This window comes from Epinephelus fuscoguttatus, linkage group LG11, assembly GCF_011397635.1.
Source record: "Epinephelus fuscoguttatus linkage group LG11, E.fuscoguttatus.final_Chr_v1".
NCBI classification, from domain to species: domain Eukaryota; kingdom Metazoa; phylum Chordata; class Actinopteri; order Perciformes; family Serranidae; genus Epinephelus; species Epinephelus fuscoguttatus.
Window position 1 is genome coordinate 2,036,643 of NC_064762.1, and position 27,065 is coordinate 2,063,707.

Genomic DNA, 27,065 nt, shown 5'->3' on the forward strand with positions numbered 1-27,065 from the left:
GCTGTGCACTTTTCATGGCGTGGCTCACATAGTCACTTTGTCTCTATGATTTCTGTCTTGTTGTATATTGCCTTGTGAAGCACTTTGTGACCTATGTCTGCGAAAAGCGCTTTATAAATAAATTTTACTTGCTTACTTACATTTGTTGCACTATATGGAAGTAGCATTAGGTGATGTAGGGGGTGCATGAGCCACACGTGACATGCTGCTGCAACTGTTTCTACCTGCTGCTGATTTTGGCAGAATTGTTTATAAATTCAAAAATTATTTAGAGCTCCAGTGGTGCTACACTCGTATGTGAGTGCTCTTTGATTTTGAAGCAGTGGTCTTATGTAATGTTGTTGTCAAAGGCTTCAGTGTGGAGAAACTGGACCTAACAACTGTCTATCTTTGCAGTAGCAGTAGCTGCATATGAGACATTTAGGGAGTGTCGCTAAATTGTAACGTCTGCTGAAAGTCTGCATGTGACATGTTGAGGGGACATCTGTAATTTGTAGCTACAGAAAACCTGGGTGTACATCTGCACTACCTACTACTGAATTGTATTAAATGGTTGAACCACTTGTCCTTCTATGATTTATGTTTTCACTTAGGTTGGAAATGAAGCTTCTTCTTATATTTCCAGCAGATTAGACACTTCACTGTGGGCAGCAAGATGTACATTCTGATTAAATGATTCGGGGAATGTAAACACACATCTTATCAGATCACTTTATTTAATGTTCATGTAAACGGTTCAGTTGGAGTCTCTTGTCGGAATTGGATTAAAGAATTATTGTCCATGTAACTGTTGAAACTGCTCACAACAAGGTCTGTGGATCATCTTGAGTAACCAGGTCATGATTTCTGGAAAGAGACATTGCTGTTGAGTTTTTTAAATGTATTTCTTGGCGCTCTGAGCTCCACAAATGGAGTGCCATCTCGTTCCATTACATTTGAGAGAAGACAGACATCTCCACAACCGATATCTCCGACACTCTGCAACTCACACCAAAACAATCTAGAGTGATAAATAGCACTACAGGTAAGAGGAGAAATATGTGTTTTTGCTTTGTCCCTGAGCGCCACACGAGTCAGATGTATAGACAAATCCATTTTAAGCCTTCTAAGCTCTCCATAATTCATGCTACACGCATGGTTACTACATCCAGTTTGCTCACATTTATGACCAATGGTCATGCATTTCACTGTAGCCACACGTAGCTTATAATGTAAGCCATAAGTGTTATGTTGGAATGAGCGAGGCCACCAAAGCCCTCCCGAAATCGCAATTATTCATTTTCTTGGCTTGGCTTTATAGGCTATGGCAGCGATATTTAGAAAAAGGGATTTTCTGTATGCAGCACTAAATGTTTTGAACTCGGCCACCTCTCTCTGTCTGTAAGCCACATCGCTGGGCTTTGGGGAGTTTGTAGAGTTGCAGGGGTGGGATATTTTTCTAACAGTCTCGTCGTTTCTGTTGGACATCTGTTTCCCTGCTTCCTTTTGATTATGGAGCATCTTTTTGTACCAGTCGTCTGCATGCCACAGAGTTTCGAATATGTCAGTGATCATATGGTTCGCTCAGTGAGTGCACAAAGAATGTCGGCGATATCATCAGTGTAGTCAAATATCAGGAGGTGGCCTGCTTAAGGAGAAGAGCAGCTCTCCTGTTAATGTTCTCCTTCCTAATCCAGGCATAAACAAAAGGATTACTCTGACTGACATGTCTCTTCATACAGAAATAATAGTATCCAACTGCTTAAAATGGGATTTTCAGATTTACAGTTTATGCCCTTCAAGAATTAGATTAAACACATACAACGTTCAGTCCTGTTTGGCCACAGAAATCCTCAAATAGGGGCTTTAACCCATCTTCAAACATGACATCGGAGTCTGGAGGCTTAAATATAATCTGCTAAACAGAAACAGATTGGTGGCAGGGGTTGAGCAATATTGCCTTATATGAGCATTTGCATCTTTGCCAAGTGGTGGTTTGTAACTGGGTGGTTGGCAGTGTGGCCCGCGGCTCTTGGTCGGTGCCCTTGACTGAGCAGCGGCCCTGGTTAGACTGGCACCTGCGGTGAGGAGGCCCACGTCTGATCTTAACCACGACATCACCGCTGCCGCCACCGTGCTAATACCGCCTCGCTGTAGCCGGAGCCACCACAGACCCCCTTCACTCTCCGTCTGTCCCTCTCTGTCTGGGCCTTTTTCTTTTTTCCACACATGTCTAATCGTCTGCGGGTCTCACGCTCGCTTCCTTTTACTTTTCAATTCATCCACTTTCTTGACGCCAAGGCCAATTATAGGCCTTTGATGGCAGGATACAGTGTTTGTGTATCTCAGGGATTGCAGTGCCGTGGTCTCTTGGTACATACTGAATTGAACCACAGAAATGCGTAACGACTGCCTACCTTACAATAAATCTATAGTTAAGTTGGATCTGCTTCAGATTTAGTATATTGTCTCTTGCTATTAGTGTATTATGAGTATCTTTTATTGTCCCCCTATGTTCTTTTTTGCATCTCTTTCTCCATCTCTGAGTTTCACAATTTTAGACCGATTCATGTCAGTTATTTTTATTCACTCTGCGATTGTGACCAGGAATGAAAACAATAGTGAAATGCTTAAATACATTGCCTGCAATACACCAGCTGTCTGGAGGACAACCAAAAACAAGTTAAATGAAAGACATAAATATAAGTTTGATTCAGGCTACATCCACACGAAGATGTTTTAAACCCACAACGACTGCTACGTTTACGCCTAGTGTCAACACTACTCTGGCATTCTGGCATTTTGGAAACCCCAAATCAGAGACCCTAGAAAATGCTGCTGATCATGTTTCAGTTAGAAAACTCCAGGATTGTGTTTTAGTCTGGACCAGTGGAGACGGAGACTTCTGAAAGTGATGGTGCAGACACCCACATTCACCTCCTGTTTGGGCCTTATCAGTCACGACCATGGATGTATAAAGAGAAGTGGATACAGTGTTGGAGGTAGTCCTGTTCATTCCTGTGAAAGTTGCTCAGTGGGCATAAAGCCAAAAACATTTTGCTTTCCAATGTACAATTACCCAGATCTTCTGCATCATTCGGCCCATAGAGCAGACGGACTAGAGACTTCTGCCAGCCGAGCGGCTACTTCAAGTTAAGCCCTCCGCTACCTTGAATGGGGATAAAATGATTTATTGGTGCAGCTCTTCTAGACTTTCAAAATGTCATTGGACCGAGTGCATCAAATCCCGGTAGTAACAAGAGTCATTTCTTCTCTTTCACAATGTAAGTCCATGGAAAAAAGTCTTTCTGGGCCCAGTGGCATCATGTGACAGGCCTGGAAGTTGGTGTTATATGGTTTTGCTCCAATGTCAAAGTAGTCTCTACATACAGACTCTACATTCAGTGAATGTAGAGTCTGTAGGCAAATCCCGGAGATCTTGCCTCTGGAAGAAGAGCAGAAGAGCCCTGGTTTCTGGTTGTAGGCTGTTTGTAGTCCTCGTGATATTGACCAATCATGTTTGAGCCGGCTGCAGTTGTTGCCAAGTTAAACGCTCCGGTGCAGTGAACTAATGAGGCGGAACATAATTGGCGTCACTGCAAACTCTGAATCCATCACAATGATTCAGCATATTTACTTATATATAAACGGAAGTCGGAAACGGAAATTCGCCTCCTCAAACCGGAATGCCAAAAAATCGGGGGTCTGCCCCCAGAGGCTGTATCACCGTCTGCTGGAAGTCAGACAGCGATACAGCCGATGGGTTCCGAGAATGATGTCAAAGTGGCTTCAAAGTCTGGCACACTTCCTGGAGGCCTCAAGCCAAAATATTGTAACTAGATCTACACATCATTTGTGGTTTCATCCGTCTTGTGTCAGTAACGTTCCTCCTTTCCCACTGATGTGGCTTCCTCCATCGATGGATAATGCTCTCGATATGCTGCTGATTTGCTTTGTAAAGACTCCCAATCTGTTTTCTGCTGCCTTGACAGCGTCATACATCACGTGTTTTGTTGGTTTGAGCTTCTTAAATGTGAGAATTTCCCGCTTTTCTTTGTCAGTCATGATGGTAAATGAAGAGTCTTTTGGTTTGGGGCATTTAGTTGGACAATAGAAGCAAATTTAATATTTCATTTAGGGTTCTGGGAAATTGTTAAAAGCATTCTTCACAATTTTTGAAATTTCTTACACAAAACAATTAATCAGTTAATCGTGAAAATAACTGGCAGATTAGTCACTAATGATACTAATCATTAGTTGCAGCCCTATATGTACCGGCATGCACCTGCCAAGTGTATGCAAATGGTCATGTGACGTCCTCCTATGATGACATCACATTTTGGGTTTACTGGACCTGATACTTCGTTCTACTTAACTCAGACTTGTTGTCCTCGTCTGTGGACACTCTTATGTGCCATCTCGTGGTAGTAAGAGCACAATACACTAATCCACGTGAAAACAAGATGGCAGCTATGTCTGTCACGTCAGTCTTCAGCTGATCCTGACACAAAAGTGGACAAGGTCCAAAACCTGATCACATGTTATGGTTGAAACTTATTCACATATGATTAAAAATGTTTGTAGTTTGATGTGACAACACTTGACCAATTTTGTTAACAGTAACAAGCTAAGATGCTGTTAAGTAGAAAGTACTCTTGAAGATATTGGGACTTTGTTATTGTTTTGTTTTGTCTTGTTTGAGGACAATGGGACTTAATTGTTGTTTTAAACAGGAGTTCAGGTCTCGGTGTTTTAATATGGATGGAGATTATTTCTGTAATGGTGCTAAAAAGCTTGTGTGTACAGAGATCATTTTTGTTTTAAAATGAAAACACATGTGGCTTCAGAACTCATCTCGTCAACACTTCCGGACTGTGTGACCAGGGCTGAACGTATTTGACAGGTTGACACCACTCCACGGTGACCTGTAGGTGTGCTCTCCAATACCTCCCCAGAGTGTTTCTCTTGTTCATCTGTTCTATTAGTTCCTCTTTAACACCTCTACAGGCCCTGACCTTTTTTTGGAGGGGCCGTACTAAAGGGTCACGGGTCAGGGTTCAGCCTGAGTACACATTAGCATAGAAAGCTACTGGTTAGAAAGTGAAGAAAGATCCAGTTTGTGAGTCTTGCTGGATCAACAAGCATACTTTAGCACATGTGATTGTCTTTAAGCAGTGACTTCATATCCGGGTTTTACAGATGTTGTGGCAGGAAGTTGTCGTATGCATGTATTATCACAGCCTCAGTTTAAATCTTCCGACCTTGTGTTTTGGATTTATGGAACGTGACTTTAACGCAGTTGGTTACATTACGTTGACAAAGCAAGGAAATAAGACTGGGAAATATTTATAAGCCCAGGTTTTCACTGTACAAAAGGGCTTGGGAACAAGTGTCCAACTCGAGTGATGCAGCCAAGTCCGACTCTCCCACAGGGACTCTCTTGTAACCCCGGCCCGACCCTGTCACCCGACCCTGGACCTGGCCTTAGGTTCTCCCCGCTCAGGGTCACGACCCCTCGGTCAAACACCATAGTGTGCCTGTCACCGGGTCGATGGCGGCCCCGTCCCTCTTCTCATTCTGCCATTGTGCCAGATGACGTTAATTCCTCATCAGCTGGACACGGAGGGAGCCACTTCAACAGCAGACCCAGGGTCAGATTGCTCCCCATTTGCTCTCCGTGGTCTTTTGAGGGCCGGAGAACACCTGACATGTTGGCAGGAACATGACCAAGCCCAACTGCTGGGCCTATTTGTTTGCCTTTTAGTGCCATTGTGTGAAACAGAGTGTAAATCACTCTTCTCACAATTTCATGTTCTCTCTTTCTCTCTGGTTCATTCTGTGTCCCACTCTCTCTGCTCTCATCAGCAGTCAGTCAATAAGGGCACATGCTTTATTTAAACAATCACCAGATCAGGGACAGATTTAGGAGGATTGATCCCCAGGCTGATCCGCTCTGGTGAAAGGGTCTTTATCCTCCAGAATACAGTCTTATCGAAGACTTGTATTGATTAGGGAAGAGTTAATAACCTCTGAATTGATCGGGCTTCCTCTCTGTGTTCTGCCAGTGAGCAGATGTGTCACATTAAGATATTATGTTAACACAGTAAATATTTGCAATTGGGGAAAAGACATGGCAAGCATTGAGCGTTGATTTCTGTACATGAGGAAGTTCATTCTGGTAAATGATAGGAGATACGTACAGTAGGTGTTTTTCAGGTGTTGTTAAAGGGAACTTATTATGCTTTGCCATATTTGTTTGTCTTGTGTATATAGTATAGCTACATGCTAAGACTTGGTTGCTGATGTTGTAGATTTCTGCTGGAACACATGCAGTTGTGTTTAGAAGCTTTTATATTTGATTTTTCCCACTCATCGAGTCTCGCTATTCTCCATTACAGTCAGTACACAGCTAACATACATGTAGCTACTTGCTAAAGTCGGGGAAACATGAATCTTGGTTGCCGATGTTGTTAACGTCTCACTGAATTTGGATCATATTCCTGCTGAAACATGTCTGGCTGTGTTTAGAAGCTTTTATTGGTGATTTTTCACAGTAAGAATTGCCGCTATTCTTCATTCCCACCTGCAATGATGGTGCAGAGAGATATGGAAGACCCGCAAATGCTGACCAATCAGAGCAGACTAGGGTTTTTTGGAGGGGGCCTTAATGCCAGAGGCACTAAAATTGAGCTTTCTCCCACAGAGAGTGAATACAGGTGTTTTTTGAACATTAAAGTATGTAAACATGTTCTAGTTGAAACCCAAACTACAAGTATGAACCTTTAATATTCTAAACATGCATATTGTGAAAGCTCATATATCTGAATACAACCTCAGCAGGCTTGGGCAGTATCAAATTTTCCATACCACCATACCTTCCTAACATCTCACCAGGGTCTACAGCCCGTTCAGTAGACCCTGGTTCCACTGGTAGAGACCAAAGACAGACCTTTGGTGGCATGTGCTGTGTACTACACAGAAAGATTAAAAGAAAGAGGACCACCTGTGTTTTTGAAGATATTGAAAATCATGCTGTATTTCTAAATTTCCAGATATGGTATACCCCAATACCGTCACACCCCCCTAGGGGGCATAATTACATTTTTGTGCTGAATATTACGAGTATGTAAAATGAGTCTGTTTTCTCCAGGTACTCTGACTTCCTCTCACAGTCCAAAGACATGCAGGTTAGATTAACTGGTGACTCTAAATTGGCCGTGTACCGCGCCTCTCGCACAGTGTCAGCTAGAGGGCAGAATGAAATGTTTGTGCTGGATATTCCGAGTATGTAAAATGAGTCTCATCAGTCTCTCACTATCCAGGTAGTTTGGGTTTTCACCTCTCTGTGTCCTCGTCTTTCAGATAAGGAGAGCCTGATCACGGAAAGTGGCAAGCTCCACACCTTGGATATCCTGTTGAGTCGACTAAAGGCCCAGGGACACAGAGTCCTCATCTACTCTCAGATGACCCGCATGATAGACCTGCTGGAGGTATACACACACACACACACACACACACACACATAAACACTGGACTCTCAAACTCTACTGATATTAATGATTGATTAGGAAATAATGTTTCAGTAGTGCCATAAATGGAGACTCATTCGCACGCACACACACACACACACACACATGAACCAACTACACAGAATAATTTTTTGTAATGTTGTTCACTGGAAACACACCTTTAATGTGTCATTTGCATATATCTGTGTTGTTCTAAGCCAGTTGTTTAACTGGTCTGCTTCTGCCAGTGAGGTATTGAGCTCCAGTACCTCTAATCAGCCTGCCTGTCCCTCGTTAGTGCACTCATTAGACGGCTAATTAACAGGTCAGGGCTAATTAGCGGGGTCTCATCTGCAGGGGACGCAGCCAGATGGGAGGGATGACTGGAAGGGGTGAGGAAAGAGATGAGGTGGAGGGGAGAGGGGGAGATGGAAGATGGGAGTGGCAGGGGGCCTTGGGGTTAGAAAGAAAAGAAACTGTGCAGAAGACAAAGGTAGTTTGAGGAGGCAGAGGAGCAGAAAAGATGGGACCAAATGAGGAAGGATCAACACGAAGCCAGAAATGAGAAATGCCAGAGTGATTTTTAGGGATTCTTAATATTGTATCTGCATAGGATAAATGCTGCAAGCTGTTTGGATAAGCCCAGAGTCAATGCAGATACATCATTTTTGGCTGGTTGTGATCTGTTTTGATGTCAGGGGGCGAACAGGTTGGAGGTTAAATAAGTCTTAAAATCTGCATCACCACTCTCCATAGGAAAATAACAGCGCAAAGCAATCCTGCCAGTTGATCATGTGTCGACAGCCTCGGTGCAGTGCTCTATTGTTGCCTCCATATTTGTTGCAAACATCACTATGGAGCCAAAAGTCTCTGGCATGATGTCACTGGGAATTCCTTCCCCATTCACACGGTGCAGTACTGTTTCCACAGCCAAATCTTTTGATGGCAGATGGACCCAGCCCAGGTGGTTAAGGACTGTCTTCCTGCGTGTCTGGGAAACAGTGAGAATGTCTGGTGTTAAAGGCCCTAGGAAAGAAAGCAATGGTGACAAAGCTTGAGATGGATCAGATAATGTAGGCTAGTTAAGTTTTTGTTTGTTCTCCTGACTGCCAGTTATGTGCTTCGTGAGGTCTCCTATTAGCACATCATCTTTTTCAGAATAACTGGGATTGTTTTAAAATGAAGATTTATGTGAATTGATTAGTTGCAGTCGAGATTTATACATGAAGAGTTTGGGTTTGCATTAAGAAATGTACAAAATCAGGGTCTCTTAAAAAGTCTCATAATTACATAAATTTGTTTTTATAAATATAAGTCATATGAAGTCATTAAAGAATCTTAAATTTAGATTTTTGTAAGGTTTTAATTTCCACCAACATTTTATCTAATTTTATATATCCATCTTTAATTTCTCTTAGTTTAAACTGTCCTATCAAATAAAGGCAAAACGACATTAAAAAAGAAGAAAATAACTTGCAATTCTTTGAGCATAAAATTAACTTTGAGTAGCTTTTATTCAGTTTTTACTCAAATCAAACCAAGTCACTATCTTTCTCACTCCATAGGCGTAAAGGCGTGGCAACTAGACTGTAAATGATTCACTAAAGCATCACAACCAATGCAAAGAGGGGTTACAACCAAGTGTGACAGTTAAGTTGCAGTACAGTACCCCTAGAACCCATGCGTAACTCGCGCTGACTTGTACCTTTACCTTAGATCTGTTTTGCGTTTCCACTGCAGACAGTTGTAATGGAGGCCGGGTTGAAATCGCATAGTAATAGCCACATCGCCATCCAGGCCTCACTGTATTTCCTTTTTACCTACAATGCAGAGGAACAGAGTTACTTGCGCAATTGATGGGATATTTAAGAATGGCTTATTTGTGCATCGAGTCCTTATTGAGCAGGCGTGACAATTCTGTCTTGACCAGTCAACAGACTACAGTGTTTCTAGCTCTACCTTTTAATATCAGATCAGTGTGCTAGGTACCCCAACAGAGGGATGATGAAACAATGGGACATAATCAATGCATCAGTCACTCAGTAATCAATCAGTCAATGGCTTGTCATTGCACAGCTTTACAAAACAATCAGGTGTCTCCAGTGGATACATACAGAAATTCACAGACAAGCAGACACATTAAAAACTAAATACATAAGTATGTTTTAAAGATATAATAACAGTAAGTATAAAAACAGGCTATTATAGCACAGTACGATAACTTAATGCAGTAGTCATATACAGGATATTCTTCACAGATGTTGTTGCTCAAGTATCAAAGCGTGTTTATTTACAGTTGAATTCTTTAATGGCATGTGGGTAAAATCTTTTTAGGAAGCTTTGTAAGAAGTGCAAACCTTTAGGGACCTGTAGCGCCCTCCAGAGGGCAGCAGGATGAAAACGTGGTGACCAGGGTGAGATGAAAATGGAGCGGTTAAATTGGTAACATCCACATCTTTTGATTATGGAAACGCATCAATAACCGTTCTGATGTTGCAACCAAACGGAGGAGCGTCTGTATGCCGTCAATTGTTCAGTGTAATTTTGCAGGATTTCCATTTTCAAAAAGATCTAGGTTGAGCTTTTAGCGGTAGCTTGGCCATTGGCAGGTGTCCCGTGTCGCACTGCTGATGTTTCTAGTTACGATTCTCTCTGATCAGTAAGTGTCTGCAGTGTTTTAACTCCACCTTCTGGTATCATCTCATTTCACATGGACCCTCAACTGAGGTGGTACCAAAAAAAAAGTACCAGGCACCCCCACAACATTAACTAATGGAAAAGCACAAGAGAGCGAGTGGAGTTGAGTAGAGCCATGCTGTAATAGTGCCATTAAACAGTGAGCAGGACGCAGGCCGCTGAGACTGACAGGGTTGATGTTCTTCTCACAAGCTTTGTTCTCCAGGTCTAATGAGGCAATATTACAGTGCCTTGTTTTTTTACAGTATAGTGACCTCATACAGTAATGGGAGGCCATGACAGCGTCTCCTCTGCTAATGGCTTAAAGAGATCCATGAATTAAATCTGGCTTCAGTTTTCCTGGACCGTATTATCTTTCTCATCGGTTGGGGATAAAAACTCTGCAGATGGAGTTGATTTCCTGAACATGAGACTGTGACTGAGAGAAACAGTGAAAGAGAGGCTGATGCTAATCTATGTCATTAACGTCATTGTTTTCGTCGCCGGTCGGCTGCCGGTTCTTCTGGTGACATCACACCGTCGGGTGATGGATCGCTGAGATCCGGGTGGCCCGAAGAAAAATAACATTGTTGGCTCTCTCTGGCAGCAGCCGATAGTGGAGCAGGACCGCCAAGTCACTGCCCTCCTCCGTGTGTGTCTGTGGCTGCTTAGACGGCACTTTACTGTGCTGAGAGTCTGCGGCTAGGATTACAGCGCTGGCAGGAATGCCCACAATGACTTGATGGTATTGCAGCCAGAAAATCAGCAGCAGATTTGTGTTTATGAAGTGGGATACTGTGACCCATTACACAACACAAGGCTGGAATGGAACTGTGATTATATGATGAGACATTTATGATACACTGACTGTTTTATTACATATTTCTGCTACAGTGTGATTTCAAATACAAAGAAACAGTCATCTGTGAATGAGGAGCTGTGTTATAGGGATCATGGGGAGTGGAGTTTTGTTTATTGGAGTCAATAACTTTGAAGCTTTGATAGATGGATGAATAGGGTTGCAGCTTTTTCCAATCTTCGATCATGGTCCATGTTCATGCAATAGTCTGACCAGGGACGCTGCTGTACGTCTGTGTGCCTGTTTACTGACATGACATCAATCTAATAAGTGCTTCACCATTTGATTGTTGCACTCCTATAATATTGTGGTACTAATAATGGTTAGTGTAAAACAAAATGGATCTAATTGATGCAGCACAACCAGAGATATCGTTGAGCAAATTGGCTTTTTAAAATTAAAAACAAGAAAATTATCTTTTTTAAAAAGAGATCGAAAAAAGTTTAAAATAAATAAATAAATAAATAAATAATAACAATAATAATAATAATAATAATAATAATAATAATAATGAGGAAATGACCTGGAAAAAGAGCTTAAAAATTATAATAATTCTGTAACATAATTTTAAATATATAATAATAATAGTAATAATAACAATAATAATACATGTAGTTTTCCCCTAATTAAAAAAAAAAAAAAGATTTTCTAAATCATCAATCAAATAATTTTTTTGCAATCTATGGGACATTTCTTACCAAGTTGCTCATTGCCTTTTTTCTCCATGTTTTGGAAAAAATTGCACTAATTTGCTCAGGGTCCAAAGGCTGAATACTTGCAAAAGGCGTCTGAAAGCAGCACAAGAAAAGTGATGTTGCTCCAAGTTTTAAAGGGTTGATTCCGGGGAAAAAAACAAACACAAAAAAACCTTAAAAAATAGCTTTGAAAAATGCTGCCGACATTACGTTTTTTTTTAAAACGGTATTAAAAAATCATACTGTCTGGATTTCTGAGTACCCTGGTATACTGTAAAACCGTGACACCACCCAAGCCCACTCCACACCAACAGATTTTAACTCTTACATTTGTAGTGCTCAGCGCGGACTAATGCTGACTCAAATCACATCACTTGAGGCAATTTATAAGACGTCGTGCAGCGCTCTCTGTAGTTACAAAAGGATTTATACAAGTTTTTCATATATGCGGTAGGGATGAGTGAGTACATCATTTTCTGTTACTGTTCAACCAACAACTTTTCTATATTCGTATCTGTACTCAATATGGGCCAAGTTCAAATCAGAAGTGGGCGGGACTTAAACAGGAAATTGGTGGGACCTAATCGTTATTTTAAGCCTGATATTGATATGGGTTCATCAGACGTCGTTACATTTTTTATTCGTTAGAGAACCATTTACAGAGCTCAGACACATTTTCCTTTGATGATATTTACAAAAAGTAGATAATCTATACCAGATATCTTAAGAGCTGTATCATAGTCACCTGGACTTGGTTGAGTTTTTTGAAGACGTTTCACCTCTCATCCAAGAGGATCCTTCGTCAGGATGAGAGGTGAAATGTCCTCAAGAAACTGAAGCAAGTCCAGGTGGCTACGATACAGCACTTAAGATTACCATGACCCGGAAGACTGAGAATCCTCACGAACATCTGTACCGGATGCTCGTTTCATCTGAGTGTTCAGCACAGCCCTAATCTTTACACTGTTCGCTGGTAAAAATGTATTTATAGTGCCGTTTTTTTTTGTGTGTGTGTGTGTTGTATTACATTCTCTGTCAGGTTAGGAACAGACTGTGACCAGGCACAATGTGTTCCCAACCTGAGTAATAAGCACACTGTGTTTCTTGACTTTGGGGAGTCGTTATTGTTTGGGAACAACAACCCGACTGGCACTCAAGCTTTTTCTAAGAGGTGGTTTTCATGAGGAAGAAATTTTGTAATGCCTTTTGAACAAATGTCTGTTCTCACATGCCTCTCTCCTCCCATACATCTCTTCACATTTGTTTGTAAGACATTAGAATCTTTTTTTTTTCACTGAATATGGCCCAATAAGCTGCTGACAGTTAGTTGAACAAGATTAACATTTTATCCAGTTGAAGGCTGACCTGAACCTACGTCTTGATTTATAACATTTGCAGTGGAACACATTACAAAATCAGTGAAAAACTACAGAAATAAAGCAGTGTCACTTATGATTAACACCAACCCAAACAAAATAGGAGAGAAAATTGCCAGCTGTTGAGGTATACGTTTCAGTGTGGCAGCACTCTTGGAGAAAGTCCACTCCAGGACTCAACAAGCTTTAAATCATGGCAGCTGGAGGTTGCAGAGATTGTAACAGACTATCCTCATGTCTGAGAGACCTCAGGTGATCTATTTCTCAAACTTTTTTTCCGATGATTTAGACATAGATGAATAATTAAGATTAGGAAAGCTGAGTAAGGCTTTTTGTAAGAGCAACAATATCTGCAACATCCTGCTGGCACGCTGTCAAAACTCCATTCAACAAGGTTAGCAGCATTTTGGCGAGCGCGGGCCTAATGGTCCCTAATGTGGTGTTCACTCAGAGCAGATGGGGCTGCTGGGAGCAGAGCCAGACACACAGAAAGAGGAGGGCAGCCCCTGCCGGGACTGAGGCCCCTAGTGTCATGACAGGGGTTTGGAGGGGGTCGCAGAAAACATAGTGTCAAATCATTGATATCATTGTTAATGATTGCGAGAGGCGAGGTGTGATGTGTGCCAGTAATTGTGGCCGGTTCATTGGTTCATGGGCACTGACATGTTTGAGCGAGGAGGTCGGAGGTTCAGGGCAGTGCTTAAAAAGAGATCAACATGTCACCTCATCACTGCTGTTGCACTTAAGTACCCCTCCCATCAGACCTAACACCCACACAAACACACACACTCTTACTCAGAGCAGCTTAGTGGACGTTCGGGGGGGATAGAATATCAAATTCTGCATTTCTCAGTGTCTCTCTGGGCTGGGATTGAGGTTTCAACTCCAGCAAATGCGCATAAGAAATGTGGGCTTCAGCTTCAGCTTCCAGTTTCTTCATGTTTGTTGGTTTCAAAACCAGCAGTGAAGGTGATCCATGAAGGTTTAGTTCAAATCCATGACCCTTATTCTTGGATTCCATGCAGGACTGGATCCAGTTCTTTTTATTAAAGCAGTTTTAAAAGTCTTCGCTGATTGTAAGTGACAACTTTGCAAAAACAAACATTTTCTAATATTGAAATTTTTTGGAGACAATCCACTGATCTGGGACTGTGCTGAAGCTATTTCTGGCAAGCAAAAAGAATAAATGGAGGGCTAAATATAACGCCGCATTTTTGTCTCTGAAGTTTCCTTAATTCTTTTTGTCCTGTCTCTCCAGGAGTACATGGTCTATCGTAAGCACACCTATATGCGCCTCGATGGATCCTCCAAGATTTCTGAGCGCAGAGACATGGTGGCTGACTTCCAGAGCCGGTGGGTAAAGATAGATATGATCTATGGTGTGCGTGTGTGTGTGTGTGTGTGCATGTGTGTGTCTGTGAGTGTGTGCATGAAACCAAACTCCCCTTTGCCACAAACTTAAGTGTAATTCTGACTTTTTGTATATTGCAGCAATCAGCGAACAGTTTAATCTTACATGTATGCGTCCAAACATGCGTGTATATATTTCCTAGTGAGTCGACATGCTCTGGTTTACATTAATGTGCAGCTCAGAGGAGACGGTGTCACTCTGGCTCTTGTTGCGGGGGGTGTAGGTAAAGGAGTGTGTTTTATTGGAACAGCTTTATTTTGCAGCTCTCTACCATTATAGTATATCATCTCGCATGCTCATCTCTCACAGGTTTAAAACTGGGGTAAGCAAAAATCCTACTGCAGTTCTCCCCTCTCTGTCCTAAGCAGCTCCCACCAGACCAGCATGGCCATATGCACATGTTGCATACAGTAACCCAGTGTTTCCCATACATGGATTTATTCTATTTCATTGTAGAGCTTTCTCTCTCTGTTGATCAGACCACAAATGAGACAAGAATTAACTAGCTACCACACCTCACGGTCTCTCTGCCTCACTACCGGCCCCTGTGGACTGCTTCCCCAGGAGGAGAGCAGACAGCAGCTTGATTAGTGGCTTGAATTCAGCCAGCACAAACCCCCCGTTTCCAAATGTCATAGTGGGCTAGTGGCCAGCGGCAGCCCTGGGTCTCCCCTTGCGTAACAGCAGCAACATAAAGTTTGCTGATGCGGCGGGGTGTTGGGCCTCTCCAGTCCTCCAGAGTTGGGGTTTACGCTGACTGGATTGGGGTTGCTGCGGCCACTGACTGCCTGTTATTCTCCTGAAAAGGTGGTCTCCTCAGTGGGGAGTGAGGTGGAGGATACACTGTGATTCAAGGCTCTAGCTAACGTTACCTCCTGACCGCTGTACACTCCTTCCATGGGAGGAGAGCAGGCAGCAGCTTGATTGCTGGCTCAAATTCAACCGACACAAACTCCCCAGCATCAGATGTCATAGTGGGCTAGTGGCCAGCAGCAGCGCAGGGTCTCCCCTGTGTAACGGCAGCAACAGAAAGTTTGCTGATTTGGCAGGGAGTCAGGGCTCTCTGGTCCTCCAGAATATGGGTTTGTGCTGGCTAGATTAAGGTTGCTGCGGCTGCTCACCAGGAGTTTCTCTCTGAAACTGCTGATACCCGCTCTTCTCCTGGTGAAGTGTTGTGGCAAGGAATGAGACACAGTGATTTGAGGCTCTAGCTAACATTAGCTACATACACGGGAACTTGAAGCCACAGCCGTGAACTTTTGGCTAAGGTTAGCAGAATGCTAAACTATTAGCAAAATTAACATTTCTGAATGCTCAGCCAGTATTGACAGGTGTTTTACTTCGTTTATTGTCTGACTCTCTTTTAGACTCTCTTTATGTTAAGTCCATTTTACTTTTTGGGTTGCTCTGCAGTGTAGGCGGTTGGTGCCAATGCTGGAATAGCAACTTTCTCTGCAGGATTCTACGCCATTGAATCAAGGTTTCGCTGAAGAGATGTGCACATGCATCTGCATCTCTAGAACAGCCAATAGGAACGCCCTCTTTCTGAAATGACCTGTGATAGTCTTTTGTCATGGGTTAGATTTAATAAAGCCTGAAGCGGAGCCAAGAGGAGCTGCAGAAGTCTCTCAGTCGACTTGAATTACAGCAGCTTAAGGTTTATTATGAGATTTTTTTGCCCAGTGAAGCCAAAATGAAACTGCCTAGCAGCGCTTTAATAGGCTTTAACAAACTGTGTTACTATGGATCATGCCCAGTTTGGCTGCCAGGCTTAAAATCATTTTGAGAACGGTTCTTAACTTACATTCTAATTTAATTTTGTGCCATGATTTTGTGATATGGATATTTCTACTTGTGCAGTTGTAAATGATATCTTTCTGTTTTGTGTGTGTCTCCCTTCCTCTCTGTCCACCCCTCCACTCCTTCCCCTCTGCCCTCTATAGGACGGACATCTTTGTGTTTCTGCTGAGTACGAGGGCCGGAGGGCTCGGCATTAACCTGACTGCTGCTGACACTGTGAGTCACCGACACACTGGAGGAAAAACACAACACTGATACAATATCAAAGCTTAAACTGCGCTGGTGTTTCCTAAATACATCAAAGGCCAGTCATTATCTGCCATGTGTTTTTCTTTTGCTAATAGAGCCAGAAAGGATAGTTTTGGATGACCTTTGTTTCAGCATTAATATTATGTTGATATAATGACATTCTAGTATGAAGTGAAGGGGTTTGATCATTCATATATAAATGATGATCTCTGTCTTTGTGTTTATCCACATCCCTCGGCATAATCTCCCTTTGTGTCCCTGTAGCCCCGTTCAAGTGGGATTAGCTTTCATGACAATGAGTTTGAAGTGACTGTTAACGCGGGACATCTGTCATGTTAAAGGGGCAGGTCACTTGGGACAACACATCCCTGTAATTAGTCTCAGGAATTACAGAGAAGGGGAGAGTCTGCATCATGTTCAGCCCGTCATCACCCAAATTGAACCTTATGGTAAACAATAACAATACAGCAGGATTAGGAACTTGACCGAGAATGACCTCGACATCTTGGTCTTTGTTATAGAAACTAGAGATCTGTTTTTTTGTCTTCCTCCAGGTTATCTTCTATGACAGTGACTGGAACCCCACAGTGGACCAGCAGGCCATGGACAGAGCTCACAGGCTGGGTCAGACCAAGCAGGTCACTGTCTATCGCCTCATCTGTCAGGGATCCATCGAGGAGAGGATCCTGCAGCGGGCCAAGGAGAAAAGCGAGGTCTGAAACACAAAGCAATAAAATAAAAATGAAACAGCCTCTGTTCCAGTAAACCAAGAAGTAAACAACACAAGTGAATCATAATGCAAATATGCTTTAACTTAAGACTTAATTAATGCTTTATTGTTTGTGCAATAAGATCCAAAGGGTGGTGATCTCTGGAGGCAACTTCAAACCAGACACGCTCAAACCCAAAGAGGTGGTCAGCCTGCTATTGGACGACGACGAGCTGGAGAAGAAGCGTGAGTGTTTGAGGCGTGCACTTACAACATCTTGACTTAATTCAGTTTTCTCTGTGCAAAAGCAAACCCACATCAAGGAAGGAAGACAATAAAACTTAAATTGTGTCTTCTCCTGTAGTGCGTCAGAGACAGGAGGAGAAGAGGCAGCAGGAGGAGTGCAGCAAGGTGAAAGAGCGCAAGAGGAAGAGGGAGAAGTACGCTGAGAAGGTACGGCACAACACGATCAGCAGGAACCCTCAAACGTCATCTCAGTCTGCAGGTGCAAGGTTGGAAGAGCAAAGGACATACAGCATGGGATGAAAAATAGGAAGTATTAAAGTGATAAAGGAAGGGATGAGGTAATAAAGAAATTAAGAGTGGCATGTAGAGGCAGCATTCGGGCTACATTCGCACCAAATCCAGCGTTCCCATTCATTTTAATGTGGGTAGTACGTCTAGGCTGTAGTGGTGGGGCTGCAGGGTGGTCTGGAAAAAGAACGCAGTGGCTTGTGGTGAAAAGTTGAAACAGAATGAAGGTTTGAAGAAATGCAATCCGATGTTAGGCTGCGATGGCCAATCACATAACCGGTAATCAGACCAGAAAGATGCCTGCAATCCATTGAAACAAGAAATACCATCACTTTCTATCATTGAATATTATATTAGGCAACAGAAATAAGGTATGATCGACAAAGCAGATCACTCAGCAAATCAGAGATAGAAAAAACGGAGGTTCTCCTTGTGGTTGCTAAACCGCACAGTTTCTCTCTAACCATTGACAATTCCAAAGTCCGTCCGTCCCCTCAGGTTAAGAGTCTGGGTGTTGTCCTGTTCACTGTCCTTTGAGGCCCACATCGACAATGACTCCCTTTCCACTTTCAAATCCCGTCTGAAAACACACCGTTTCAAGCTGTCTTGAGAATCTTTGGGCTGAACTGAGCTTGAGGTTGTATCCATACCGGACTTCATGTCAATCTGGACGGTACTTGTTTAGTTGTCTTGCTCTGGACTCAAGTGTTGGACAGACCGCAGACGTCCTTAGTCCCTGCAGAGGAGACTAAAGGATGTGAGATTTAGCTGTGACAAGAGACAGAGTGGGTGTAAAATATATGACAGTTAACCTATTCCCTCACCCTCCTTTGTTTCTAACCAGCAGAAGAAGAACGAGGAGTCAGAGAGCAAGAAGAAAAGGGAGGTGAACCTGGTCATCTCTCACGCGCCCTCGGCAGACAACTCCAACCTCTCTGCAGATGGAGACGACTCCTTCATCAGCGTTGAGATGGACTCGGCCATGCCCAGTCCCTTCAGTGAGGTGAGTGAGGAGTGAGTGTGATTTATGTTAGAGGATGGCAATGGCTGCTCCATTAAGTCACTTTGGCCTAAATTCACAAACTATCTGCTCTTTATGTTTACTCATTTTTTTGTTATTGATTCATCTGTTTCCATGTGTTACGTTCATCTTTCCTTCTATCCTTCTTATGCTTCTGATTTCCCTTCCTCCTCTCACAATTCCTCCCTTCTTCTCCTCGTTGTTCCATACATCGTTCCTCCATTGTTTCCTTTGCCGTACCGGCCCGGTTCCTTTGTTCCCTGTGGTGCTGACCCCCAGCCTGTGTGTATGTCTGTGTGTGCTCCTGTGCTCGGCCAGATCTCCCTGAGCAGTGAGCTCCAGCCCGGCTCGTTACCCCCGGATGCCGACGCTGACGAGAGCAGCAGTGACATGCTGGTCATTGTGGACGATCCGGTGTCCTCTGCACCGCAGTCTCGCGCCACCAACTCACCCTCGTCTGTGTCTGGATCAGTCTCTGACAACATGAATGGTAAGAGAGCAAATAGATTTTAGCCGACCTCTGACCTTGATCCTTGAGTGAGTGGAGGAGTGTATTATATAGTCACTATTTGGTACATTCTGTGTGTAATTGCTGTTTGATGACACTATACAAAAAATATTCTTGGTTAAACGGCACAATGAATACTTTCACATTTTAGTTTCTGTCATGGAAATCGTCCACTCCACAACATTTCTGAAGAGAATACTGTACTTTTTACGGTTTAATTTGCAGGATTAAAGTTTATATACAAAACATACGATCAGTAAAAAGAGTAAATAGTTAAAATATCATGATTTGCTACAGACTAAAGTGCCCAACAGTATATTAAAGCTGGGGGACGCAGTGTTCTGGAAAAGCATCAGCACATTTGCTTGCCCCACTTCCTATCTCACTGTTTATCAGACCACAAATGAGACAAGAATAAGCATGGTCCCTCCACCTCGCTGCCTGCAGCTGACCCTAGGAGAAGAGTGGGCAGCAGCTCAGGAGACTAGAATTTGGGCTAGAATTTGGCCAGCGTAAACCCCCAGCACTGGGTATCACAGCGTGCTGGTGGCCAGCAGCAGCACCAGGTCTAACCTGTGTAATGGCAGCAACAGAAAGTTTGCTGAACCAGCAGGGGATTGGGGGCTGTCCTGTCCCCGGGAGCTGGGGTTACTCTTGCTGGACTCAAGTTGGTGTGGCCACTGCATGGGGGTCAACCTCTGAAAGCGCTGCTTGCTCTCCCATTGGTGACATGGTCTCAAGTGGTGGGGAGTGAGATGGAGGACACATTGTGAATCGAGGCGCAAGCTAATGTTACATAAACACAAACTTGAATTAGCCACAGCCGTTAGCCTTGTCTCTGGTTAGCTGAAGGCTAAACTATTGGCAACATTTTCTGTTACTGATATTAACACATTTAAGGGGCCGCACACATGCCGCATATTTAACCGCCTGGAAAAGCAAGGTTGGACACTAGGCGCTACTTTTGTGTCTTTTTTGAGTTACCCTTTGAGAGCACAGCAGCAGCTTGCGTCTGAGGTTGCTAAGCAACCTTAACAAGCACTGTATCATAGCCTATTTACCTGAAATCCTGAGTGCAGAACTGACTGATGTCTGCTGGCTGTGATTGGTTGGTCCTTGTCACATGACATGCGGTGTGTGCTGCTGTGTAGAGCTTGGTTTATCTCAGAGCGCAGTATTTGAGTGCGTCTGCTGCACGTCACCATGAATTTAAAGCCGCAAAAAAACACGGCCATTATTGTGTTTATTTTGACTTTTTTTTTTTTTTTTTTAGACGTTTTGATAAGTCCGTCCTCCTTTTTTGGTTTGCTATTTCATCAGGATTTTCCAGCATTAAATCGGGCTTTCACTGATGGGATGTGCACAAGCATCTGCATTTGTACAACAGTTAATAGAAATGCCCTCGCTCTGAAATGACGTGTGATTGGCTAAAGTCTTCCATCACGGGCCAGATTTTCTAAACCCTGAAAACAGAGCCAAGAGGAAGTGCAGAGGTCTAGTGTCTCTCAGTCCATTGAATTACAATATCAAAGGCTATGACACCTAAATGAAGCTGCCTACCCCGCTCTAAGTAGTTCAGATTAGCTCCACCACGACAACAAAATGCTGCTTAATTTAACCCCAAAGTCTAGAATATTGTAAATATAACTAATGCATAAATCTGTTTTGCTTCTAAAGGCACATTCTTTTTATACTCTATCACAAGTATTTGGACACACACTGTCAAAGTGTTCATATTTAGTGGTTTTCTAATTTTAGATGGTCTCTGTACATTTAATCTGTCACTCTAACAGCTCCAAACATGCCAAATAAAACATAATCTGTGGTATCTATGAGACATTATTATCATGTTTGAATGGTGTTGGAAAAGCAAATCAGTGTGTCTCACATGGAGGTCATAACAGAAGTCTGGCTTGTTATGTTCCCTCCACTATCAGGACTTGTGTTTTAATAGGCTGGCGTCCATTGAGACAAGTGGAGTGTAGCCTCGTATGTGTTATGCAGCTGATTATTCAGATTTATGGGGGTTTTATTTTGCCCTGGACATAATATATTTCAGTATGTTCTGTACCGTGGGATTCAGACAGATAGTGGGCGTATAGTTCATATCGCTGCTGCAGTATATCTGTACTTTGGATGTGCTGTAATAAGGTAATCCCTCTAAATACACGCTGCTTCACTGAAACCCATTTTGGATTTTTGCTGCCATGCTAAGAGCCTCCTGCCAGAGAGATTATTTTTTTTAAAAAAAGGAGAAAGTTGGTGCTTTCAGAGATGTGAATGAGGTTATAATGACAGGTTGGAAAGACAGAATGAAGGTTAGAACGAGGGAGCAGTGGGTGAACTTGGACAATTGAGTGAAAAGGGAGGAAGGAGGAGATTAAGGCCTGAAGGGAGGGTACGAGTGAGGGATTTGTGGAGGGTTTTCATCTGTGCCTGGGTGTTAGTGATAGGATAGGCTCATCACCCCCCCAGAGAAGGGTCGAATATACAGAGTTTGGATGGAAACATGCGAAGAAAATGCAGACCAGTGGGGAGCAGAGGGAGTCAGACAGAGGGGGAGAAGGTACTGGAAGGATTAGGCGCATTACCAGTGAGGCTCACACTGGCTCTAATTCTGCAAACATTACGGAAAATGAGAGCAATATTCCAGTTTTTGCTTGAGCCTGTACTTAGCGTAATGATGAGTAATGATGAATGTGTAGTAATTCTTCTATATTACAGTAAAACTCCTATTTCAGTATCTTTGAAGGTCTGGGTCAAGGCCAAACCAGACACAACATCTCTCTCACAGTGCTGTAATGTGTCGTACATGGGGATCAATACATGCTTTACCAAAATAAGTGGTGTACACGTTTCAAATTTTAGTTTTTCTTTGTATGCGTTTGTCTTCCTTCTTCAGGTGTTTCAGCCTCGGAAACAATCAGTCCCGGCAGAGGCAGGTCTGGGCGGAGTCGGGGGCGACCTAAAGGGTCAGGAGGCGGTGCCAAGTCTGGAGGGAAAGGACGTGGGCGCAAGTCAACAGCAGGCAGCGCTGCAGCTATGGCGGGAGCGATGGCGGGGGCAGCAGCTGCATCTGCAGCAGCTTATGCTGCGTACGGTTACAGTGTTTCCAAAGGTTAGTGAATATTGTACTGACAGGCCGTAAAGACCCCAAACACAAAATAACTCTCAGTGATAGCTGCTTAATATTTTCAAGCACAGGCCTCACGGGCTGCCAAGCACCTACATTTGGTGACTCAAATGTAAACTACGGTAAAAACAATACAGAATGTTGCAACCAACATGTTATTGTCATGAATATTTGTGTTAATAAAGATTTAATTGGAAAAGAAAACAATACAGAAAAGGCAAATTTACACAATTTAACACAACCTCAGATTCAGACAACTTTGTTAATCCCACACACACTGTAACACAACATACAGGAACATGTAGACACATAAATAGATGAGTAATAATAAAAACATATATAAAAATGTGTGAAGGAGTTCAGTTTAGTTAATAGACTGATTATCAATAAAAGAGATGAAAGAACAACATAAATCTACGGATAATGTAAAAGACCAATAGCAGAGGGAATAAAAGATTCTGAATATTGCTTTAGTTTTACGAGCAGGTAAAACGTAATGACGCCCTGACGGCAACACAGAAAATTCGCCTGTAAGAACGTGTCCAGACGGAGCTGAAATAGCTGTGGCTCTCTGGAGGATTTCTTAACTGCAATAACCGGTCAAGTCCCGTTGTGTCACGGCGTGATCTTAACTGGTTTTTAAACTCCTAAATTTTTTTTTTTTGTTGAAATCCATGTTAGTAAGCCCTTCTCCTTCGCCAGGATAATCCATCCACCTGACACGTGTGGCATGTTAAGATTAAACAGCATCATTACTACACAGGTGTGCCTCAGGATGGTCACAGTGAAAGGTCACAGGTTTATCCTGAAAACAAGACATTTATTTTGCACTTTGAGCTCTGAAGTTTGGATGAGTAGCACCACATTTTTGTATTCATCTGTAAAGAGGACACATCTCCAGAGTGCCAGACACCATCCAAGTTCAACATGTTCCCCTCGTTACGACAAACTACAGTCAGGTCAAGACCCTGCGGATGACGAGTGCAGTTGAGTTTCCCTGAGATGGTTTGTGCAGGACATTCTTTGGTTCTTCAAACCAACTGCTGCATCAGCTCTTCAGTTGGCTCGTCTCAGATGATCTTTCAGGTGAAGAAGCTGGTTACATGTGGTGTGCAGTTGTGTGGTGAGTTGGATGTACTGCCAAACTCTCAGAAATGACACTGAAGACGACTTACAGTAGTGAAATGCACATTCAGTTCACGGCAACAGCTCTAGTGGACATTCCTGCAATCAGCATGCCAGTGGCACGCTCCCTCAAACTTAGTGACATTTGTGGCATCGTGTTGTGTGATCAAACTGGGGATTTTAGAGCGGCTTTTTATTGGGACCACCCCAAGGCACACCTGTGCAGTCATGTTGCTGTTTAATCAACATCTTGATATGTCACTCCTGTCAGGTGGATGGGTTATCTTGGCAAAGGAGAGGTGCTTTTAACAAATGTGTGCACAACGAGAGGCATGAGTCCTCTGAGTTCACAGAAAAAGTCTCAAATCTTTTCAGCTTGTAAAAAACGGGAGCAAAAACAAAATGTCAGAGCGTAAAAAGTCCTGGTTCTCTGCCTCTGATGTGAAACAAAAAGCCACTTTTGGACAACGTTAGAGTGCAGCATTAAACTGGGACATGCTGTTTCTTTAGAGACTGACCATGCCCGTGTTCATCTCTCCATCCAGCAGGCCTCTCTGCGTCCAGCCCCCTGCAGCCTTCCCTGGGCCGGTCTGGTACCAGCCCCGCCTTCAACCCCAGCAGGAGCTCCTCCCCCCAGGCCAAAGGAGGCACCTCCCACCCGAGCCCCCACAGACAGCTGACCCACAGCCACCACCACAGCAGCCACGGCGCAGTCAGGAAGGGCAAAGGCCCCGGTGGTCCTGGGGCTCGATAATGCACTCATACGCACTGTACACACGTGAATGTGCCCTCACACACACACAATTGACTCAGTATAGGATGTGCACACACACACACACACACACACACACACACACACACACAGATGACTGACCTACTCTCACTGTGACGCCCTACACCTAAACTAATAGGGAATACAGTATAAAAAAATGTAACAGAGGCTCAGTACCTGGAGGACCATGCTGCGTCTGCTGGCTCAGCAACTAAAAAGACCCTCTTCACACACACACACACACACACACACACTCATTCAAAGGTACAGTCCCTACCAGCCTCCACATTACTTGGTTCCATTTTATTTTAACGTGTCCGGGTCCGTGGACAGAATCTGCCTTGAGTATTTTTGTTTGCATCGTGACGAGAGTATTTCCAAGTGCTTTTCAAGAAGACAGACTGTACTTTTTATACTCGTGACAGGAAACTCTTTTGATTTGCTACCGAGCTGCGATGTTACAACAAAGATATGAACCAACACATGTAGCTCAAAGGGCTTTGAAATGTTTGCCAGTTTAGGGAGGCAAAGGAGTTTCTGTCAAAATGCACTGAGCCACGTCTTCCGTTTATTTTTGGTGTTATTGTTGCTCATACATGTTCTTTAGGTTATTTAATTGTTGTGTAGATATGCTCAGTGCAAAGTGGTGGATGATTCTGCATTTCACAGAGCTTAAAGGAACACTTCACCCTCTAAATGATCATTTGTATAGCAGTTATTCATCCCTTGTTGTGCTGAATCTGTGAAGAAAACTGTTTTTCTGACATGCCTCTGATAGAACGAAGAATCCAAAAAATGGAGAACATTTGTAATGAATTGAAGTCTTAGGGGTCCATGTTTAACAACAGCAAAACTGTATCAAAACATCTGTTTGTAAACTTAAACATGACTCTTGCAGTATAATCCAAGTCTCCTTTATCCAGTCGTATGCTCAGTACCTCCCAAACACATCCAGTTTTACTAAAGCGTCTCTTCAAAGCCAAACTCCATTTACAAAAACAAGTAATTTTACCTCACTGAACACAGGAGCAAACAAACACGTTTGTTTGTGTTGTTGTGTGACTTTGGTGAATCCAAACTAACCCTTTAACACACCAGAGTCACACAATAACACAAACAAACTGCAAATCAAGGCAGTGGTAGACCAGCAGCTCCTGTGTTCAGTGCAGTAAAATTGCTGTTATTGTCAAAGGAGTCTGGCTTTGTAGAGAGCATAGTTTCACTCTGTGTTCAGTTTCCTGTCAGAAAGGACTGTCTGTTTGGGAAGTACTGAGCACACGACGGGATAAATGAGACTTAGATTATACTGCGCAAGCTGTGTGAGAGTTTATAAACAAATGTTTTATATAGTTTTGCTGTTGTTAAATGCAAACTGTTTACTTAAATTCACGAAGAATTGTCCCTGTTTTTGGATTCTTCGTTCACTGTGAGAGCATGCAACCAAACCTAAGTTTCCTACCTGAACTCAGCGTAACACAGGGTGAGTAACTGACACACAAATGGTCATTTGGGGGGTGATGTATACTTTAATGTGAACCCATACCTTACCAACCCAGACTTTACCAAACAATACGTCAACAGCTTTTCTACTAAAGCTCCTATTTTTGTAATAAAAGATGCGAGTACCCATATCAACATGGCAGGTCTTAACATTTTAGTCAGTAAAGCGTATGCCCGTACAGATGACAATGAAAATGATATATTTTTTGTCCAATATGGGAAAATGAATGAATGAATGATGTGACAATATTCCAAAATGAGGGGTACTGGTTGATCCGGCTATGCTGCTAACAGTAAATTTATGAGTTCACTCAGATTATTTGGTTGTCTAATATTTAAGTTATTTCAGTTATGTTCCAAAAAAAAATGGCAATTTGTGATAATTGCAACTGGGATATTCACCTGTTAAACAGTGTAAAATTGTACTGAAGCCATTTTTATTTTTCAGAAATTGTTTTTTGTGACAGTTCTCTTTGATGTCATTGATGTTTTAGGAAGGAAAAAAAAACAAGGTTTGCATCGGTGTCCTGAGTTGAGCACTACATCTGTTCTAGGTTTGTTTTTGTGTTTATAGTGTGATTAAAATATGATGTTCTATATTGATGATGTACATAATGATGAGAGCGACATTTCCTCTGGCTTTTCCCTCATTTGCCTGTCTATTTTTATAGGTCATGTGTACATACGAAGAAAATGCATTTGCCGTTTTACTAACAGGAGGAGCCAACTGAAAATAAAAGAGTGCTAAATCTGCCTCGTCTGCTCATTTTGAATTATTTTATCAGAATCAGTATACCTGTATTGTTAACTGGACAGTAGTGGCTCCATCATTCATCCCTAAGGACGGATAAAATAACGCAAACCTGAACGATATGAAGAAGAATACGTTACTGCTTCATAGAGGAATACTTCAACCACAAATTAGCCATTGCATATCAGTGACTCCACGTTGTATTGAATTCAGGAAGAAAACTTTGTTTTTCATGCGTGCCTCTACAGTGAACGAAGAATCCAAAAACAGAAAAAAAAAATTTATTGGAGTAAAAAGGTACAGCATTTAAAAACAGTAAAACCTTATGCAAACGTCCTTTTACAAACTCACACAACTCATGCTGTATAATCCAAGTCTCATTTATCCAGTTGTATGCTTAGAACTTCTGAAACACACTAAAACCTGTGTCTGAAAGTGAACTGAAAGTGAAAACTGACA

At 42.7% G+C, this 27,065-nt stretch overlaps 1 protein-coding gene across 4 annotated transcripts in view; it reads left to right on the top strand.

Moving 5' to 3' along the window:
• The window catches only part of ino80 (INO80 complex ATPase subunit), a 56,590-nt gene extending 29,982 nt beyond the window's left edge, over positions 1 to 26,608 (top strand). For 2 of the 4 annotated variants that reach the window (XM_049590459.1, XM_049590460.1), the window contains exons 28-37: positions 7,342 to 7,469; positions 14,352 to 14,446; positions 16,448 to 16,520; positions 17,108 to 17,266; positions 17,406 to 17,508; positions 17,627 to 17,715; positions 18,641 to 18,799; positions 19,136 to 19,307; positions 22,228 to 22,443; positions 24,129 to 26,608. In XM_049590459.1, the coding sequence (XP_049446416.1) occupies positions 7,342 to 7,469; positions 14,352 to 14,446; positions 16,448 to 16,520; positions 17,108 to 17,266; positions 17,406 to 17,508; positions 17,627 to 17,715; positions 18,641 to 18,799; positions 19,136 to 19,307; positions 22,228 to 22,443; positions 24,129 to 24,337 (1,403 nt within the window). In that variant the 3' untranslated portion in view covers positions 24,338 to 26,608. The remainder of the gene's footprint in view (positions 1 to 7,341; positions 7,470 to 14,351; positions 14,447 to 16,447; positions 16,521 to 17,107; positions 17,267 to 17,405; positions 17,509 to 17,626; positions 17,716 to 18,640; positions 18,800 to 19,135; positions 19,308 to 22,227; positions 22,444 to 24,128) is intronic. The other 2 variants (XM_049590463.1, XM_049590461.1) reach the window with 2 other exon arrangements.
• The last annotated feature ends 457 nt before the right edge of the window (positions 26,609 to 27,065 follow it).